The sequence below is a fragment of the Phalacrocorax aristotelis genome, chromosome 5 (genome assembly GCF_949628215.1).
Source record: "Phalacrocorax aristotelis chromosome 5, bGulAri2.1, whole genome shotgun sequence".
NCBI classification, from domain to species: domain Eukaryota; kingdom Metazoa; phylum Chordata; class Aves; order Suliformes; family Phalacrocoracidae; genus Phalacrocorax; species Phalacrocorax aristotelis.
The window spans coordinates 71,099,403-71,114,244 of NC_134280.1; the positions used below are offsets into that span (position 1 = coordinate 71,099,403).

Sequence of the window (14,842 nt, forward strand, 5' to 3'; positions counted from 1 at the left end):
CGGCCAACCCCTCCCGCAGGCCTGGCGCCCGGCGATTGGGGCGGCGGGAGAGCCTGGTGAAAGGCAGGGGCTGAACCGGGGAGGGGGAAAAAATAAATACGTTATTTAAAAAAAAAAAAGAAAGAGAAAAAGCAAGCACTGATCTGGTAGGTCCAGTCGGCTCGAGCGGCTCGCAAGGGAGGTGACTGGCAGGAAGCCCGCGGCCGGGGCACTGGGGGCAGCTCCCAAGGTAAATGCAGCTCTCCTCCGCTTCCCTTTCCCTGTCGATGCCATCTCGGCCGGGGTCAGCAGGGTTTCGCCCTCTCCCCGCAAGCCCTGCTGCTCTCCTCCGGCTCTCCAGCCCCGCTTGCTCCCCCAGCGTAGGCAGCCCTGCGGCCCCCCAGCCGCCGCACCTCCCTGCCCGCCTCGCTTTCCCCGTGGCCGTGCCCCGGGGGTATGCTGCAGCCCCACCGTCCCCTCCGCCGCAATGGCATCCACACGGTCCTCTGCCATGCGTGGAGCGCTACAAAACCGGGGTGTCCCCAACCCCAAGACGAAGGAAACACGAGCGTGCTGCTGCCCACTAACCTGTGCTCCTCCCTCCCTTGCAGCAGCAGCCCTGACACCCAGCTGCCCTTTGGGCATCTGTCGCCTTTTCGTGCCCCAGAGCAAAGGGGCCCTGGCTGGCTGCGCCTCTCCACGGGGCTGGGGAGGTGTTCAGGGCCTCCCTGAGATCTCCTGCCAGTCTGCATCTCGTGGGGGCTTACTTTTTTCCAACCATTAGAGTGAAACAGCTTATGAGCGACCCATCGGGGCAGGACCGAGCAGAGCCGGAGCATCCCCGCCAGGCAGAGAAAGCACTGCGCCACCCTGGTGTAGCATCTCCCGCCCCTTCCCCACACAAAAGCTGGGTGGGCTGGCTCACCTCCCGCCCTTGCTCTTCCATCCCTGGCTGCGGAGAAACCCAGTTAATACTTTAGGTATAAATCACTTTCCAGCTGCTGAAGCTGAACACGTTATAAGCGTCCCTCGTGTACCTTGACCCACAGTTTCACCCCGTGCCCGGCGCAAGGGCTGCCGTGCCAAAGGGAAGCAGCCGCCTCCATCGCTGCTCTCGGCAGAGCAGCGCTGCAGACCTCGCCGCTTCCCGATTCACACCAGTGGCACAGAGATGCAGTTTCTCCAGGGACGAGCCTGGCCTCAGCGGCCCCGCTGTTACCCAAAACCAGTTTGCAACTGAGAGCAATGAAACTCTGAGGCAAAGAGGCAGCCGAGAGAGATTTTTATCCCTCCTGGCCCCAGTAGTTACTCTGGATCTGTTTACAGTCGTGCTGCCTTGCAGAAACGCCAGCAACGTGACGTCCTTGTTATTCCCACATCGGCCCCAGCGGACACACTGCCCGCACTGGGATCTCTGGGGGTGGAGCAGCCCAACCCCGCCACCGGGCCCTGCTTCGCCGTTTGCTCCCGGTGCCCCTTTGCACCCCTGCGATTTATCGGCGGGGAGCGGGGTGTCCTCCCCTGGCCCCCCTCGTCCCGCGGGGCTATTGCAGCGGCACTGCCGCCGGTTGCACAACGCCAGCTGGGGGCCGTTCCCCCCCCCAGCTCCCTGCGCACCATCCTCAGGCTCCCCGCTTGCCCGTGGGCGCGGCACGGTGTGCAGCGATGCCTCTACCCGGGCACGGCTGCAGGGTAGCAACACACCAAGCCTCCGAAAGCGAAGGGAGCGCTGCACCCACTTGGCTTAGCTCAACGCTATGAGAGCTCACGAGATAGGAAGCCTGTTTCTGTAAATAAACCGCCCCAATGTTTAATTAGCAATTTCAATAGGCACGCCAGGCTGGAAGCCGCACTGCAGCCAAGGCGGGGTGTTAGTAGCATGAAGGGGGTCCCACTAAGCCCCCCCTCAAATGCAGCTGCAGGGGCAGATCGATGTGGTTTCATGGAGAAGGGTTGCACCCCACAACTGAGCCACAATAGTGGCTTATTTCCCCTCACTGGCCTCTGGTTTGACTGTAGCCACATTTTTAACATCCTGTAGCCCCTGGTTGGTTATTAATCACCTCCTGCCTGTAAATTCATGGTCGGGAAAGCCAGGCTGCGGGTGGGGAGGGCAGGCAATGCAGTGGCCACCAAGCCGTGGCTGGGACATGGCTTTGGCTTTACCCCAGAGCAGCACCTGGCGCCCCCCAACCCAAATCGCTGCCGGGAGCGATGGGGACCACTGGGGCGCTCCCTGTGCCAGCCTGGCCTGGCACAGACAGTGTTCACAGAGCCCTTTCTAATCTATTCCAGGCCCATCCCGCCCTGCAGCGGTGGCAGGTGGACTTTGCCCGCCTGGAAGACGCCGTGCCACAGGGGCTCTCCTGTCACCAGTGGCCCGCTGGTGATGCCGGCAGCCCCCCCGCACGTCGCCTAAGCACGCCATGGCAGGTAGGATGCAAAATCGAACCTTTCCCCTGTTTTCAGCTGGGAAGGACCCCTCGCTGGCAGGCACGGCAGGGGGTCCGGCTCACTGCTTTGCCCTGTAGGGCGGATGAGGGTCCGTCCCAGCCCCAAAAACTGGTTCAGCCTGTTGCGAAACAGCCGCAAGCACCTCTCGCTGTCAGACCCCTGCAGCAGAGCTTGTTTTTCCGGGGGAGCTGGGGTGGCTATGACAGTTGCCCGCCCAGCTGAGAGCTAGATCGGCTTTCCCATCCAAAACCCCCTTCCCGCTGTGCCCCCAGAACTTTGCAGGGTGTCCCCCGAAATCCTCGTCCCGGCCACCAACGAGACGCTGGAGCTGGCACTGGGGAGCCGAATAGAGCTGAACTGCACCGTGCACTGGGCGGCTGCCGAGCGCTGCGAGCCCACCCCTGCCTGGACAAAAGACGGGCAGTGGCTGGGCAGTGAGAGCAGCCAGGACACCACCTGGTAAGGAGCCCACCCTGGGGTACATCCATCTGTCCGTCAGGGTGTGTCACTGTACAGTCTGACCCACAGTGGCCCTATTTCCTCCCAGGGTTGCCCAAAATGCCTCGGAGTGGCTCCTAACCAGCATCCTGCAGCTCAACCTCACGCACGATGCTGACTTCGGGGTGTTTGCCTGCTGGGTCAGCAATGCCACGGCCACCTTCACCCTGCGGCGAGTGGGTAGGGACATGCCAGGGACAGAGAAGGGACACCTCCGAGGAGGACCCACTTGCATAGGGCAGGAAAGGCAGCCCCACGGGGATGATTGCTGCCTCTCCCAGGGCAGTGTATCGTGGCGCAAATCTACACCAAACCCAGAAAACCTGGGCCAGGGGCCACTGGCCCTGCTCACTGTGCCCTTCCCTGTCCTTGCAGAGGCAGCAGGCCACGTGCTCGCGGTGCTGGCAGCCCTCCTGGTCCTGGTGCTCCTGGTGCTTCTGGCCGGGCTCTATGTCCGATGCCGCCTGAGCATGCTCCTCTGGTACCGGAACCGCTACGGCGAGCTGGAAATGAACGGTGAGGGGCACAGAGGTGGTCCCCACCTTGTGAAATGCCTCCCCTGGGCCAGGGGCTCGCCGACGCGCAGAGCCCTCCCTGGCGTTACGCTCCCCCTTTCCCCATGGCTCTCCCCAGACGGGAAGCTGTACGATGCCTACGTCTCCCACGCCACCGCCCCGGACGACCGAAAGTTTGTCCACTTCATTGTGAAGCCACAGCTGGAGAACCGCTACGGCTACAAGCTCTTCCTGGACGAGCAAACCATCCTGCCCAACTCAGGTAGGCACCGGACCCGGGCCGGGCTGGACAGAGGGGCGACACCAGCACCTGGGGGTTTGAAATCCCTTTGCCTGCAGAGCCATCGGCTGACCTGATCATGAACGTGAGCCGGTGCCGGCGTCTCATTGTGGTCCTCTCCGTCGCGTACCTGGAGCAAGACTGGTGCACCAGCGGATTCAGGTAGGAGCGGCTCCTGCTCCCGGGGGAGCAGAGCCTGCGGGTCCTTCGCCCTCCTGCCACGTGCCTGTCTCACAGGGAAGGGCTTTGGAGGCTGCTGGAGCTTTCCAAGAAACCCATCTTCATCGTCTTCGAGAGCCAGTACCGCGAGATCGCCCACCCTGCCATCAGCCTGCTGAAGCAGCACAGGAACGCAGTGACCTTGCTGGTGTGGCGAGCTGGCTCCATGGTGAGAGCTGAGCAGGACCCCGTCCCACCGGCACCCCCGTTCCCATCCTCAGCACCCCATTTTGCGTCAGCCTCCCCATGATGCTGCAGGGCTGCTCCCTGTGCTTCAGTGCTCCTGAAAAGCAGGCTGTGGCACTCATCTTTTGGAGGCAATTTAAAAAAAGAAACAACCAAGAGAAACAGCCCCAGATCTGGGTGCTCATTCCCCAAACCTGCGCGATCGGGAGCCCCGTGCTGCTCCGGGGTCTCCCCCCGCCAAGGTGCCAGCACGAAGCCTCAGCTCTCAGCATGAAGCTTTGGCCCGTGGCTGCTGTGGCCATTTCAGGGCCAGGCTGGGAGCTGGAGCCCGCGGGAGCATTTCAGCAGGTCGGGCTGGTTTCTCCACTGGCGTGCGGGCACGCTGCCATGCCGGGAGCACAGCCCTCACCTTGGCTGAGCTCCCAGTGCTGGGAAGAGCGAGCCGAGCCCCACAAAGCCTTCCCCAGCCCCCTGCATGGGGCCGGGCTTGGCTTCGTGGTGGTCCCGACGCAGGTCACCTCCTCCCTGCCCCACGCAGACCCCGTCATCAGACTTCTGGAAGGAGCTGTGCCTGGCCCTGCCCCGCAAGGTGTCCTTCCAGGGGACCATGGCAGACCCGCAGACCCAGCTGCAGGAGGACAAGGACCCCATGCTGATCCTGCACAGCAGCTACCTGGACAGTGGTGGAGACCTCCACCCGGATGGGGACCTCGGTACAGGTCCTTGTCACCAGCTGCTTCTCCTGGGGGGGGACAGATGTGCACTGGAGGTCACCTTTGGGCTTTGCTTCACCCTCCCGTGGTAGGCGGGCTGGTTTAGCCCCTTCCCCACTGCCTAAAACCCATCTCCCTGCTCCTTCCAGGCCTCCGAGGGTACGCTTTCAGAAGCCCCCGGCCCCCCCGCATCGGCGGCCTGGGCGCTCCCCTGGCTCCGGCTGCTGGCACGACAGAGGACACGCAGCTAAGGGATAGCCAGAGACCCGAGCTCGACGTCTCGGACCTGGGATCGCGCAACTACGGTGCCCGCAGAGACTTCTACTGCCTGGTGACAGAGGACATCTGAGTGGGGCTGCGGGCCGGCAAAGGCGGCGTCCCCCTTCCCTGTGGGGCCGCACGGACCCAGGTCACGGCCAGAGGAGCCCAGGCTTTATGGTAGGACCAAAGCCAAGGTCTCGGTGGGAAAAGCAGGAGCTGGCTCCTTCTGGCAGCACAATCTGTGGTAGAAAACCACCAGGGGACAGCCCTGCCCGTAGTGCCTGGACACCCTTGGGTGCTGTGCCCCCTTCCCTTGTCGTGGGCGGCAGGGACATTTTTCCTATGTGATGGACAAGCGTTGGGATGGGCGATGCTCTCCGAGAAGCAACGTGCCCCAGTCCCGGTGGCCCAGGGCCTGGGAAATTCCCAGCAGGAGCGGCTGCAGCACCCTCTCTCCCCCAGAAACCCCTGTACCAATAAAATGCTGCTGCTCCGAGAGGTTTTTGTCCATCTGCGGGGACGCGGGTGCCACCGGCGGGTCTCTCCCCACCCTGGACAGGGGGACGGGCAGTGCTATGCTCTGTCCCATCCCTGTGCCGCATGCCAGCCCAGTGCCGGCATCCCCACCACGCTGACTCGGCGCAACGGGAGCAGGGCACCACAGGGTGAGCTGTCCCTCACGCCGGTGTCCTGCAGGCTGCTCTCCTCCCCTCCTGCGTGCCCGCCGAGCACGCGGACAAGCGGGCATCATTCAAGGGCTTTATTTCAGGGATACACAGGGCTCGGGGAGTTTGTACAAGGAGAGCTGGGGAGACAAACATATCATGACACCCCAGCGTCAATGGCACCAGGTCCCAGCGTCCCAGAGGGGCCACACCATCCCTGGGTGCAGCCCCTCCTGGCAGCGCCGCCCAGTCTCCCCTGCCCTCCCACCCCCTAGTACCTACTCTACCTGATTTCCCAAACGGGGCGCGCAATGCTGCCCAAGCGCAAGGTCTCCCCACCCAGCCCCAAACCCGCCGGCAGACCGAAGCCACCCCACAACCCACCCATGTGCCCCGGTCTGGCCTCCACCGCTGCGGCATCGGTGGCAGGTAGAGCTTTGGACCTGCTGCCCCACCTGCGCCAGCCGCACCGGGCACCGAGGGCATCTCCCCACCCCGCGGGGAGACGCCGCCCAGCAAACACAAGCCGGCTGGCCCTGCCCGAATCTTGCTTACGCAGCACCGGCCAGGCCCGGCCCTGAGCAGAGGAGCTGGCAGGGAGCAGCAGTGACAGCTCTGCCTGCACAGGGACAGCCCCCGCGGGGTGTGCGGATGGGGATGGTGTGGCTCGGGGATCCCCTGGCTTCTCGCAGTGAGGGCACAGGCAGCCTCAATCACAGCCCCTGCCCCACATCTCCAGCAAAGGGGGGATTCAGCACCGCGTCGCTGATGCCACTTCCCAGTGCCCTACCCTGGTGCCAACCCCATAAAAATTTGGGAAGCCACCTCAGGCCTCCCGCAAACCCCCTGAGCTACGCGAAGCCCCGTCCCCACCCAGCCAGGGCAGAGCACGTGCAACCTACAGCATGGCAGCACCGGCACCCTCCCACACCCCGGTGCACCGCGGTTCGGGGAGCTGGGATGGGGTTCCCCCAGAAGCCCCCCTCGCCACCAGCATCGCTTTGCAGGAGCCTCCCCAAAGCCCTGCAGCTCCTGCCCCTCTGCTGAGCCACAAGACAAGCTGAGCTTTGCAGCCAGCTCCCCAGGAGCGGGCAGGGTCCCCAGGGGCCGAGGACCCTTGGGTGCCATAGGGCTGTCCCCAACTAACTGGGGTCCCAGCGGGGCCCTGCAGCCCCTGGTTTAAGGCAGGAAGGAGGACAAGTGTCCCCCTGCCCGGGGAAAGGGGACCTGGTGGAGCGGGGAGGCGCGAGGGACGTGGCAGGGACTATGCTACGGAGCGGGATCCGGTGGCGAGCAGCCTCCCCAGGGCACGGCCGGCAGCAAGGAGCATCCTGGTGGGGAGAGTCAGGGCTGGGCAGCCCGGCTGCCGGGGGCTGTCCTCACAGGCCGAGGAAGTCCTCCTTCCGGTAGCCCTTCTGCAAGGAGACAGGCCACCCGTCACACGGCGGCACCGCCAGCGCCTCGCTGGGCAGCGGGAGTGCGGGCACGAACCCGCTCTGCTCGACCCCTGACGGCCACGGTGTCCCCGCGCTGGGCACGTGGCTGCCTCCACCCCGCTGGTGCAGGTGCCACCGCAGGGACGATGCTCTGGGGACATCCCCACCCCTTCAAGAGGAGGAGGCGTGGGGCTGGGGCCCGTCCTATGCCTGGAAGCATTCGGGTGGTGTTGCTTTCCAGGGTGAAGCCCCTCCTGGCCATGACTCCCTTGGGATCCACCCTCAGGATCTACCCCAGGATCCCGCCAGCTGGAGGAGGCACCGGCAGGTGGTACGTACCGCCTTGAAGTCCCGGTGGAGCTTGGTGTATTGCCACATGTTGCCCAGGAGGCTGGCTGCTGCTCTGGAGGACTTCTCGTTGTCCGAGCTGGGACAGGGACAGGATGCAATGAGCTTTGGGTACCGCTGGCCGTGGGACGGCACCCATCAGCCCGAGGATGGGCACCACCCCAAAAGGGCCCGGCAGGGCTGAGGGTTTGGCAGTGGTGGGAGGAGGCAGAGGACTAAAGGCTGGAGCCCACCGCAATGGGCAGGGTGATGAGTGCTTCTGGCAGGAGAGGGGAGAAGCACCCACATGGGAAAAAGGTGGCTGCAGCGATGGGCAACCCAATGGTGGGGTGTCCTGGGGCAGTGGTAAAGGGCTGGAAGGTGTCCACAAGGCCACCCTGAGCTGGTCTGGGGACTCCCGACACCAAGCCTTGGGAAGGGAGACTGGTTGTGACCCTCTTCCACCTCGCTGGACCAGGGGAGGAAGGGGAAGGCAGGACTGGACCCCAGCTCTGAGCTGGGGCAGCAGAGTGGAGAGGGATCTCCCACCTGTCCCTTCTCTTCTTGATGTAGAAAAGCTTCCTGAGGCCGTCAAAGTAAACGATGTCACGGGCGGCCATGGGGCTCTCCACCACCAGGTTGTTGAGGACTGCGATGATGTTCACGACGACGTCGGCGGGCGGCGCCTTGTCCCCGATGCTCCCCGGCAGCTTCTCAATCAAGTGGCTGACCACCTTGGTTGCTGGCAGGCAAAGACACCACGTCAGGGCTGGTGGCCAGACCCAGGGGACACGCGGCAGCCTGGGGATGAACCCTGCAACCTCCCGGGGCAATAAGGGGACAGAGGGTCCGGCCAAGGACCCGCAGGGCAGCAGCAGGGACATCTTCAAGCTCTTTGCTCTCTGGAGTCTCTGCTGAGACTCCCTGACACCTGGAGGAGGAGTTGGGGGACGGGGGCAAAGCCAAGAGAAGTGGTGGGCTGGAGGCAGAGCAGGACACGTGAGGGGCGTTTGGTTACTGGGGACGGACCGGCCACACGCACGCAGCTGTGAGCAGGGGTGCAGCAGGCAGGAAGGCGCTGAGACATGGCTGGAGGCCAGACCAAGGAGGAAAAGGACAGAGGGCATCTGTTGGGCCCCTCCCCACAGCCCTGGCCCTGCCCGTCCCTCCCCAAAACTCACACATCTCATCCTTGTTGCGGGCGTGGCGGGACAGGTTGCGGATGAGCCCCGTCAGGGAGCGCAGCTGGTGCTGGTCGGCAGTGCGGACGCGGTCCAGCACGGGGTTCAGGATGCGCTCCTGCTCCAGGGCCAGCCGGCTCAGCACGCCTGCCCACTGCCGAGGCAAACACCCGCTTGGAGACACCCGCCAGGGACCCACCGGCTGCCGCCACCTCCCACCCCCACCTTCCTCCTCCTCTTGCTCAGCCGGGCCAGGTCAGGATGACCCGTGCCCAGGTGGTGAGTAGCGTGATGGCCACACCCCCCACCCAGGAAAGGCTGGTACCAACCCGCAGGGAGGTGCATCCCCTCCCCGGGCACAGCTGTGGCTGGCCAGGAGGTGGGGACAACCAGGCAAGGTGGGGCAAGCGCCAGGGGACGTTCCCCTCCCCTGCCCTCACCCTGCGGTCCCCAGCAGTGATGTTCTGCAGGGCGCCCGAGGCCGCCTCCGTCGTGTGCTTGTTGAGCTCGCAGCGCTGCAGCAGCCGGTTGTAGATGCCCACAATCTGGGGGTTCCAGAGCCACTCCATGCCCTTGGGGTCCTTGGAGACTTCCGTGAAGGTGACGATGTCTGCATTCAGGTATTGCTGCGGGATGAGGGCAGCACTGTTATCATAGTGGGTGTCCCCTCTGCAGCATCCCTCGCTGCTGGAGTCCCCTTTTCCCCACGTGCCCGGCCTCAGCCATTGGGCAGCTCCAGGCTGGCAGTGACCGGGCAGGTCACCCCGGCTGCACCATGCCCCATGGCAGAGCAAAGTTGGGGTTCGGCACCCTAACTCACCCCACACACCTGATTCAGCCTCTGCTGAGCTCACCCGCGTGTCCCACCCACCAGCTGAGGCCAGCGTCCTCCTCCGCCCCAGCGTCATCTCCACCGCTGGCTGCTTCCCGGTGCCAACCCTGCCCCAGGTGACACAGCCGAAAGGTGCCCACCACTTCCCAGTCACCGACCTCTCGTGCTTTCTTGCTCTGGGGGCTGAAGCAGCCCACCAGCTCCCCCGTCACCATGTTGCTGTTGTTCCTCCTGTGGCCTTCCAGGCGCTGGAGGGAGGACGGGGGCATTTCGTCGTACAGGCGGTAGGAGAGGTTGCGCAGGACGCAGACAGCGTTCTCCACGCTCTGGAGGGGGGAGATGGGCCATGAGGGTGTCAGTCCTTGTGCAGCCTGTCAGGGCATCTCCACCTGGCATGTCCCCATGGGCACGACCCCTTGGGGCTCCAGAGTCACCCCGATGACACCAGCAGTACCGCTCTGTGCCCAGTAAGCCTGGACAGAGCCAGATTGGTTTTCCCACCATCACATCAAGATGTACCTCTGCACCATGATGGCCAGGCAGCTGCCAGGAGGGAGGGAGCAGCACCCCATCTGAGGGCACCCAAACCCTCCCAGCACTCAGCTCCCAGGGCTTACCTTGTCTTCTGACTTGCCCACTTCCAGGGAGCTGTTCACGTAGTGGATCATGGAGTCCACCAGCCCGTGGCACTCGCGCATCTTCTGCCGAGTCTGCTGGCTGGCAGAGCTGAGATTCCTGCACAGGGAACCCAGGTCTGTCACAGCGAGAAGGGGCTTCCCCACGGCCACCCTGCTCCTGCCAGTGGGCACCAGCGCGGGGAGGGCAGCTAATACCTCTCCCATGGGGCTGACCGGGCTTTGTCTTGACGCACAAGTGCTGCAAGGGATGGGGACCCCAGAAACCAGCCCTGGGGACCTTGCTCCCTGTGTATGCAGCACAGATGGCATCTCTTCCTCCACCCAAAACTTTACCCACAGTGGGAGGACCAGAGCCGGCCCAGAGCACGTACCTGAGGAAGCCGGTGGAGTTGTAGAAGATCTCTGCCTCTGAGGGGTTCTGCTGGATGACACCTGAGCCCCCCAGCCCAGAGAGGGGAACCAGGACCAGGTCCGTGAGCTGCTCCAGCGTGTCTCGGGCCAGGCGATCCTTCAGGTTGTCACTGGAGGAGAGATTCCACAGGATCCCTGCACGGAGAAGGATCCTCAGTCCCAGGAATGGCTGAGAGCACATCCGTGCCGACTCACGTCCCCCGGGGGCTCACGCTGACCACCCGCAGCCAGGGGACAGGGTGGGTAACAGTGATGCAAAGAGGTCATCCCTGTGATGTGTCAGCCCAGCTTTATACATGGGGTGAGGGCACCATGTGCCACCCCGGGAGAGGAGGACCCCTGCCCGCCCCCGCCATCATCTCCAACCTGTGACGTTCTTGCGGAGCTCGTCATCGGGCTCCCGCAGGGTCCGCATGAGCTCGTAGATGCCGTTCTCCTCCACCAGCGCCAGCTTGTTCTCGGCATTATCATAGATGAGGTTGCGCATGGCACCCGTGGCATGGCGCTGCACCTCCTGGTTGGGGCTGTTGAACAGCTTCACCAGCTTGGGCATGGCCTGGAGGCTGCGGGCCTGGGAAGGGAGAGCCCGGCTGGGTTGAGACGCCCAGCTGCTGTTCAGCTGGTGGCTGGGCCTCCCTCCACCTCCTCCCCCCTCCCTCGGATGCCCCACCATGGCAGAGGGGCTGAGGACAGCCCCTTCCCTTCGGCTCCTGGTGCTCACCTGCTTCTTGGCATTGCTGTCGCTGTAGCATTTGTGCTGGAGGTAGGCAGCGCCCAGGACCTGCAGGTTGGGGTCGCTGGCTATCAGGTATTTCACTGCGGAGGGCAGGTCGATGTCATCAAACCTGGAAGCCACAGGCAGGTGAGGAAGAGCCCGAGCAGAGCATCCCACAGAGGTCTTCCACCTCTGCGCCCCGCCACATCCCGTGTCTCGGAGGAGACGCGCCAGCCCGCCTCCCTCCCCACCACGCTCTTGGGGCACAGGACTCCAGACCCAGCTGAATCCCTGGGAGGAGCCAAGGCCACACGCAAGGACACGCTTAGAGGTCAGCCCATGCCACAGTCCATCGCTATGGGGCCAAACCGTGCCCACCATCTCGCTGCCCCTCCTGCATCCCTCGCAGCAGGGTAACACCAGGCAAGAGACGGGGGGTTTTGCCCTCAACCAACCAAGCGGCCAAGGTGGGGACGAGGACCGGGCCGGTGCTGGACCAGCCCCCCCTGGCACTCACCCCCCGGACTGGTGGCTGAGCAGGGTGCTGTGCCCGTTGTACATCTCCATGGCGCGCTGGTCCTGGAGGTGGTGGCTGGACTCGGCCAGGCTGCGCACGGAGGGCGCGCGGGAGCTGTGCTCCACCATCCCCACATACGAGCTCCCGATGCCCGCCTGCGAGGCCGCCTGGATGCTGCCGAAGGAGCCGGTGCTAAGCCGCGACCGGTTGTTGCTCTGGAAGCGCTGGAGCGTGCGCATGGCGGGCGCCCGGATGGTGCGGCTCTGGGTCACCTCGCCATCCCCCAGCCAGTCGGACGCAGCCTTGGTGGTGGAGCCGGCGCTCATCTGCCTCTCGAAGGTGTAGGAACGGGTGAAGCCGCCGTTGCCTTGGCTTTTGTAGAGGGGACGGTGACCCACGGGGTCCAGCTGCTCGGAGATGACGCTATAGCGGTCATCTGTGATGGCGGTGGGCTGGAGCGGCCCGTCGGCCAGCCGCAGGGAGCGCAGCGAGAGGGTGTCGAAGTTCTGCCGGGGCCGGTAGTTGCGCTCGTGGAAGGAGCTGGGCCGCGGCGAGGTGTTGGCAGCCTGTGACATGGCGTAGCCAGTGCTGTAGCCCCGGCCCTTCACCAGGCCCCCGTTGCTGATGGTCGCCACCCGCTTGTGCGGGGTGAGGTCCACCGCCGAGCGCGAGGACCAGCCGCTGCCCTTCAGCGTGCCGAAATCCTTCTTGGCCAGCGGCTGATAGAGCTGCGGGGGGGAAGCGTGGGGTTAGGGGGTGCCTGCGAGCCTGTCCCTCCATCCCCACCATGGGGAGGGGAAAGGACAGAGCCAAGAGCCTCTCTTGCCACGGCGGCTGGGTCTCTGCCAGCATCCCCAGCTGCCACCCCAGCGCGGGGTGGGGGATGAATGCCCGCGACCCCCCCAGTACATACCGAGGCTTTGGCATCCAAGCCATTGCTCTGGGAGCGGGAGCTGAAGGAGTGCAGCGTTGTGCCATACTGACCACCTGCAGGATGGGGGTGAAGGGGTCAAGAGGGGCAAAGGAGTGGTCTTGGGTACCAAAGATCGCCCCCAACTCATCCTGGGGGACATGCATCAGAAGCCACGGCAGCGCTGGCAGCACTGAGGGGGATGAGGGAGTGGGAGGATGCTGCCGTCACCTGCCTGCCGGCAATGGGGAGCAGGAGGGGCAGCGGCACTGCCGAGCAGTGGCCTCCCCGCCTTTCATCGTGCCCCGACGGCAAAGAAGTAATTGCCACCTGGGCGGGGACACGGCAGCTCAGCCTGGTTCCTTCCGCTGTATCCGGATGAGCAGCTCAGGCATCCCCCCACCAAGCCAGTCCCAGCTCCGGCACCCTGGAGATGGGAGCCCAGCAGGGACCCGGCCGCCCCACTGCGCCCGCACCGCCCTGCTGCCTTGCCGCCACCCTGGGGCCACCGGCGGGGACAGGGAGGCCACCGCCAGCCCCAGTGGTGATAGCACCGTGACTCACACACACACACACACACACTCGGGGTGCCGAGCAGGGGGGTCTCTCCCCACCACCGAGGTCCCCCAACACCTTGGATCGGGGGGGCTCGGTGAAACCCTGTGCTGGTGCCAGGTGAAGCAGCAGGGCGGAGGCTGCGAGCGCAGACGTTAAATGGAGGAGCTTGGAGCCCGGCCAGCAGCACCGCTCAAAGGCTGGGGGGGGACGGGGAGGGATCTGCCAGGGTGAGAAAAGCCTCCCCCCCCAGCCCAAAGTGGGGTGTAGGACCCCCTCTCCCCCCCCAGCACAACCCCCCTCGGGGACAGGTTGGGGAAACTGAGGCACGGCCCCTGAGTGGGGTGAAACAAGCCCACGCCGGGGTCATGCCACTCCCATCCCCAGTGCTGGGGGTACAGCAGGGGGCTCGGGGGGGCTCGGCTGCGGTGGGGGGGGCAACCCCCCAGCCCCAAGCCAGAGCGTGACCCAAAGCGCGGTGCCGGCCGAGGGGTCCCCACTGCCTGTTCCGACGCGTGCGCCTGGGGTGGGGGTGGGGGACAGACCCGGGGTTTCTCCCACCTCTGCCGCCGTCAGCGTGGTCGGGGGCCTCGGGGCGGGTGGCCGCTTGCCCCCTCAGCATCATGCGGATGCGGACCTGCTCCTGGACGCGGGCGCTGCGCAGCCGCTGGGCCTCCTCGGCCGCCTGCCGGCTCCTGCCGTCCAGCTGCCGGTCCGAGGGCAAGGCCAGCGAGCAGACGCCGGCCTCGGGCTGCAGGGCCGACAGCAAGAAGGTGTTAGCCTCCTGCATGGCGGCGGCGCGGAGGCCGAGGCGAGCGCGGAGGCCGAGGTGAGCGCGGCCGCCTTGTGCAGGTGAGCGTGGCGGCGGCTTCCCCGAGCCCTAGGGAGGCACCCGGCCCGCCCCGCCGCCGCCACGCCTCGGCCACCGCCGCCGGCGGGAAGGAGGGGGCCGCAACAACGCGCCCAGGGGTGACCTCGTGGGGACGAGGGCACGAGGGAGGTGGACGTTCCCGGGGTGGGGGGGGGGTCCAGGGTGGTCGTACCTGCGGCCCCGGTGGGGACAGCCAGACCCCCCCCCCCCCCAGGCAGCCTCCCCACTGACCCCCTGGGCAGCCCCACCAGTGATCCCCAGACCTACACATTATCCCTCTAGAGAGCCCTGGACCCACCATGGCCCTGCCAGCAAGCCCCAGACCCCCACATTGTCCCTCTAGCAAGCCCCAGACTCCCACATGGCCCCCCCAGGCGGTCTCCCCATTGACCCTCAGTGACCCACATGGCCCTGCTGCTGAGCCCCAGACCCCCAGATTGTCCCTCTAGCAAGCCCCAGACCCCCATACAACCTCCCTGGAGAGCCCTGGGCAAGCTCCCCAGCTAGCCCTGGGCCCCCACATGGCCCCATCAGCAAGCCCTAGTGCCCTACGTTTTCCCTCTGGTGAGTCCCAGACCCCCACATGGCCTCCTAGGAGAGCCCCAGACCCCCGGGCAGCCCCACCACTGACCCCAGCCTCCTCAAGCCGCCCACCAAAACCCCTCAGGGCCAGGGTCTG

The 14,842-nt window shown here is 65.3% G+C and overlaps 2 protein-coding genes across 3 annotated transcripts; one reads left to right on the forward strand and one right to left on the reverse strand.

Moving 5' to 3' along the window:
- The first annotated feature begins 33 nt into the window (after positions 1-33).
- Positions 34-5,599, forward strand: SIGIRR (single Ig and TIR domain containing). Of its 2 annotated transcripts, none has more exons than XM_075095315.1 (10): positions 34-229; positions 2,275-2,412; positions 2,706-2,892; positions 2,981-3,111; positions 3,307-3,447; positions 3,565-3,708; positions 3,786-3,888; positions 3,964-4,114; positions 4,670-4,850; positions 4,994-5,599. In XM_075095315.1, exons 2-10 carry the CDS (start codon positions 2,406-2,408, stop codon positions 5,191-5,193), a joined length of 1,245 nt encoding a protein of 414 aa, XP_074951416.1. In that variant the 5' UTR covers positions 34-229; positions 2,275-2,405; the 3' UTR covers positions 5,194-5,599. The 2 variants fall into 2 exon arrangements, with proteins under 2 accessions (XP_074951416.1, XP_074951417.1); XM_075095316.1 differs by having other exon boundaries at positions 4,670-4,844.
- A 251-nt stretch (positions 5,600-5,850) lies between these two features.
- On the reverse strand, positions 5,851-14,112 carry PKP3 (plakophilin 3). Its single transcript, XM_075095314.1, has 13 exons — positions 13,854-14,112; positions 12,741-12,814; positions 11,828-12,555; positions 11,317-11,440; positions 10,962-11,166; positions 10,556-10,730; positions 10,164-10,281; positions 9,705-9,872; positions 9,155-9,340; positions 8,715-8,868; positions 8,083-8,275; positions 7,546-7,633; positions 5,851-7,185 (listed from the first exon to the last, which is right to left on the reverse strand). The coding sequence occupies exons 1-13, from the start codon at positions 14,080-14,082 to the stop codon at positions 7,150-7,152; spliced, it is 2,478 nt and encodes an 825-aa protein (XP_074951415.1). The 5' UTR covers positions 14,083-14,112; the 3' UTR covers positions 5,851-7,149.
- Positions 14,113-14,842: the final 730 nt, after the last annotated feature.

Coding starts and splice junctions, on each gene's coding strand:
- PKP3 (XM_075095314.1), bottom strand. CDS start 14,082: ATGCAGGAGGCTAACACCTTCTTGCTGTCGGCCCTGCAGCCCGAGGCC. Junction 12,556..12,740: donor GCTTGGATGCCAAAGCCTCG/GTATGTACTGGG, acceptor TCCCCCCCGCAG/CTCTATCAGCCGCTGGCCAA. Junction 10,282..10,555: donor AACTCCACCGGCTTCCTCAG/GTACGTGCTCTG, acceptor TTCCCTGTGCAG/GAATCTCAGCTCTGCCAGCC.
- SIGIRR (XM_075095315.1), top strand. Junction 3,448..3,564: donor CGGCGAGCTGGAAATGAACG/GTGAGGGGCACA, acceptor GGCTCTCCCCAG/ACGGGAAGCTGTACGATGCC. Junction 3,889..3,963: donor TGGTGCACCAGCGGATTCAG/GTAGGAGCGGCT, acceptor CCTGTCTCACAG/GGAAGGGCTTTGGAGGCTGC.